Here is a 4,683-nt window from a genome sequence, read left to right as displayed (position 1 = left end):
GGAGGAGGAGGAGGAGGAGGAGGAGGAGGAGGACTGTAGGATCCTTGGTGCCCTCTGAGCTTGGTTTTTGTCTGGCAGATGTTTCATTACCCAGCTAGCTAACATCATCAGTGCTAGAAGGGAATAAAATTTGCTCTCTGTTTAGTTACAAGTGGCTTGTCCTGTCAGTGTTGTCGCTATTCTTCTAGATCTAAACATCTGGCTGAGTGTGTGACCACCCATAGCAATAATAATAATGGAGAAAATCACAAAATCAAAAACCTGCAAATAGAAGTAGAACGACCGTGGGGAAAACGCCCCAAAGATAGCCCCCTACACTCATAGGCGCCCTGGGTGCAATCCCAAAACATCTGGAGCACCGCTTGAACACCATCGGCATTGACAACAATCCCCCGTCGGTCAATTGCAACAGGCAGTTTTGCTTGGAACAGCTGACATCCTGTGAGGAGACCTTTAAGATTAGTAAGCGACAACGTCTGCCTATCTCAGATCTTTGGGAAGGACTCGCGAGGTGGACAAAAACGCCAGATCCAGTCTCAACATCTGGCTGACTGCCACTAACCGTAACAGTTTCCGGGCTGCCTGACTCCTAGTGTCCCTTGGAAATTAGTGATTTTCACAGCAAAATGCATGAATATTTAAGAGATATAGCTCCCTGCTGCTTCCAGATCTCTGCAGAACTCAGCATAGTAACAAACACCATGGAAATGAGAGAGAGAGAAAAAAAATCTCTAGGTGGCCCCAGGAACAGAGGAGCTTGTTGTTGTTGTTAGTTGCGAAGTCGTGTCCGACCCATCGCGACCCCATGGACCACGTTCCTCCAGGCCTTCCTGTCCTCTACCATCTTCTGGAGTCCATTGAAGCTCAGGCCTCCTGCTTCAGGGACTCCATCCAGCCACCTCCTTCTCTGTCGTCCCCTTCTTCTATTGCCCTCCATCTTTCCCAGCATTAGGCTCTTCTCCAGTGAGTCCTTCCTTCTCATTAGGTGGCCAAAGTACCTGAGTTTCAACTTCAGGATCTGGCCTTCTCAAGAGCAGTCGGGGTTGATCTCCTCCAGGACTGACCGGTTGGATCGCCTTGCAGTCCAGGGGACTCGCAGGAGTCTTCTCCAGCACCAGAGTTCAAAGGCCTCCATTCTTTGGCGCTCAGCCTTTCTTAGGGTCCGACTTTCACAGCCATACATTGCAACTGCGAAAACCATGGCCTTGACTGTACGCACTTTTGTTGGCAGGGTGATGTCTCTGCTTTTTAGTATGCTAAACCCAGTTACCCAAAGCTGTCATTCCATTTGGGTGCTCAGGGTCAACGTGAATGCAGCGTGTCTGCAACGGAGGGTCCAAAACATCAAGAGGGCCGTTGCAACAGCCTGAGCCCAGTTCCCCCCCATTTTGGACGTGTTTTGGGGGCTCCTTCACTTTGGACCAGACCCCGCGGACACCTCGCTTGAGTGGGAAGTACAGAACAGAACCCAGAACCCGCTCTGCAAAATTCCTCTTTTGTATAATCGAGCTGGCCAGCCTTTGATGCCTCCGCCGAAACTTTGGCTCCGTTTCCACTAAGAGGCCACGTGTCAGCTTGAGCCTAAGCTGTGTATCTTTGTCTAAGCTGCAATCCTGGTTTATATTTAGAGCAACGGAGCCAGCAGCAGCCGTGTGGGCTGAATCCCCCTGGCTCAATCTGGCTGGCACTCAGGACGTGAAAGATTAACTGGTCTTCTTGGAACATGCATCCTTGGTCAACCCGATGCCCTCTCTGTGCCCTGGGCAGCTCTTCCTACCACCCTCAGCCCACGTGGCCACCGGACATCCCCTGCAGGGCTGGGGAACGAGGGACAGGAGGCCAGAACCAGGTTTTCTGAGCATGTCACGAGTTCCAGAGACACAGCAGAAGACCCCCCTCGATGGGTGGGGTTGAGGAAACTTCTGCTGCAGCTGGCTTCTGGGATTGGGCAGGCTGAACAGGGCAGAATAACAGAGCTGGAAGGGAACTTGGAGGCCAACACAGTGCTAGGCTGCATTAACAGAGGGATAGAATCAAGATCACGTGAAGTGTTAATACCACTTTACAATGCCTTGGTAAGGCCACACTTGGAATACTGCATCCAGTTTTGGTCACCGCGATGTAAAAAAGATGTTGAGACTTTAGAAAGAGTACAGAGAAGAGCAACAAAGATGATTAGGGGACTGGAGGCTAAAGCATATAAGGAACGGCTGCTGGAATTGGGTATGTCTAGTTTAATGAAGAGAAGGACGAGGGGGGACAGGATAGCAGGGTTCCAATATCTCAGGGGCTGCCCCAAAGAAGAGGGAGTCAAGCTATTCTCCAAAGCGCCTGAAGGCAGGATAAGAAGCAACGGATGGGAACTCATCAAGGAGAGAAGCAACCTGGAATTAAGGAGAAACTTCCTGACAGTGAGAACAATGAACCAGTGGAACAACCTGCCTCCAGAAGCGGTGAATGCGCCCACACTGGAAGTTTTTAAGAAGAGACTGGACAGCCATTTGTCCGAAATGGTATAGGGTTTCCTGCCTGAGCAGGGGGTTGGACTAGATGACCTCCAAGGTCCCTTCCAACTTTACTATTATTATTATTATTATTATTATTATTATTATTATTATTATTATTATTATTATTAACCCCTTGCTCCAAAGGCAGACCCTATACCATGTCACACAAGTGGCTGTCCAATCTCTTCTTGAGAGCCTCCAGTGCTGGAGCAGCTGCAGCTTCTAGAGGCAGGCTGTTCCACTGGTTAACTGTCCTCCCTGTTAGGAAGTTTCTTCTTAGTTCTAGGTTGCTTCTCTCCTTGATCGGTTTCCATCCGTTGCTTCTTGTCCTGCCTTCTTCAGGGGCTTTGGAGAATAGCTTGACCCCCCCCCCTCTTCCTCATGAAAACCCCTGAGATGTTGGAATTCTGCTTCTTGTCTATCTTCTCCAGAACCTTCAGGAAGTTTTTGGAAGTCCGGGGAAGACTCTGGAAGATGCCCTACTGGTTCCCAGGAAAGCCCAAATCAGATTCTTAGCAGATGAGATGGCAAGGCTGGGAACAGCCTGGTCATCTCAAGACAACCATCTTGGGATTCATCTTATATCCTCCAGGGAAGGTCCTCAGAAGCCTGTGATCATCATCGTCATCATCAACGTCATCATCATCATAATAATAATGTTGGATGGGACCTTGGAGGTCATCTAGTCCAACCCCCTGCTCAGGCAGGAAACCCTATACCATTTCGGACAAATGGCTGTCCAGCCTCTTCTTAAAAACCTCCAGTGTTGGAGCATTCACCGCTTCTGGAGGCAAGGAGTTCCACTGGCAAGGAGTTCTAACTGTCAGGAAGTTTCTCCTTAGTTCCAGGTTGCTTCTCTCCTTGATGAGTTTCCACCCGTTACTTCGTGCCTTCAGGGGCTTTGGAGAAGAGCTTGACTGCCTTTTCTCTGGGGCAGCCCCTGAGATACTGGAACATTGGCTATCCTGTCCCCCCTCGTCCTTCTCTTCGTTAAACTAGACATTCCCAATTCCAGCAACTGTTCCTTGTATGTGTTTCAAAGTTGGCATTCAGGGCCCACTCTGGGCCCTTGCGGTGGCTGATTCCAGATTTTTATCATGGATTGGATTTACATCAAGACCCCCTTGGCTCTCTGGGGCGCCCCGGGTGTCCTTTCCACTCACCTGGACAATGGCTTTGGAGCCGGCCACCTCCAGCACCTGCCCGCTCCGACGGGTGCCGTTTGGGAGGGTGAAGTTGACGATCTCTGCATACTGGGCGAACTGCGAGGGAGACACAAAAGGCAACTGAACCCTCACAACTCTCAGCTTCTCAACCCCTGGCAAAGTTTGGGGAAGGGTACATGAATGCACACCTGCCTGCCTGTCCAATCTCTCTCTCTCTCTCTCTCTCTCTCTCTCTCTCTCTCTCTCTCTCTCTCTCTCTCTCTCTCTCTCTCTCTCTCATCTATCTATCTATCTATCTATCTATCTATCTATCTATCATCTTTCTGTCTATCTCTCTCTCTCTTTCTCTATCTCTCTCATCTATCTATCTATCTATCATCTGTCTATCTATCTATCTATCTATCTATCTATCTATCTATCCCTCTATCCCTCTATCATCTCTCTCTCACACACACACATACACACACACTCTCTATCAAATCTATCTATCTATCTATCTATCTATCTATCTATCTATCTATCTATCTATCTATCTTTCTCTCATCTCTTTCTCAATCATATCTATCTATATCTATGATATCTATCTATCTATCTATCTATCTATCTATCTATCTATCTATCTATCTATCTATCTATCTACCTACCTACCTACCTACCTACCTACCTACCTACCTACCTATCTATCTATCTATCTATCTATCTCTATCTATCTATCTATCTATATCTATCTATCTATCTATCTATCTATCTATCTCTATCCCTCTATCATCTCTCTCTCACGCACACACACACACATACACACACACTATCATCTCTCTCTCTCTCTCTCTCTCTCTCTCTCTCTCTCTCTCTCTCTCTCTCTCTCTCTCTCTCTCTCTCTCTCTCTCTCCACATAAGCTAAAAGACCATCTCAGGGTGAGCAACAGTGAGACTGTCCTCCCTACAGTTTACTCAGAGATCAGTTTTCCTTTTCAGTGAACTGGAAACAAAAATTCAGAGGCGCAGCCTCT

The 4,683-nt window shown here is 48.1% G+C and overlaps 1 protein-coding gene across 1 annotated transcript in view; it reads right to left on the bottom strand.

Moving 5' to 3' along the window:
* The window catches only part of LOC107299016 (V-type proton ATPase subunit B, kidney isoform), a 45,405-nt gene that overhangs the window by 24,341 nt on the left and 16,381 nt on the right, over positions 1-4,683 (bottom strand). Inside the window, exon 3 of the mRNA XM_015828380.1 lies at positions 3,671-3,769. Within this exon, the coding sequence (XP_015683866.1) occupies positions 3,671-3,769 (99 nt within the window). The remainder of the gene's footprint in view (positions 1-3,670; positions 3,770-4,683) is intronic.

Source organism: Protobothrops mucrosquamatus, unplaced genomic scaffold (assembly GCF_001527695.2).
Source record: "Protobothrops mucrosquamatus isolate PMUCROS unplaced genomic scaffold, P.Mucros_1.0 scaffold4440, whole genome shotgun sequence".
NCBI classification, from domain to species: Eukaryota; Metazoa; Chordata; class Lepidosauria; order Squamata; family Viperidae; genus Protobothrops; species Protobothrops mucrosquamatus.
The sequence above is the reverse complement of the archived record's forward strand: the minus strand, read 5'-3'. Positions and strand labels throughout refer to the sequence as shown.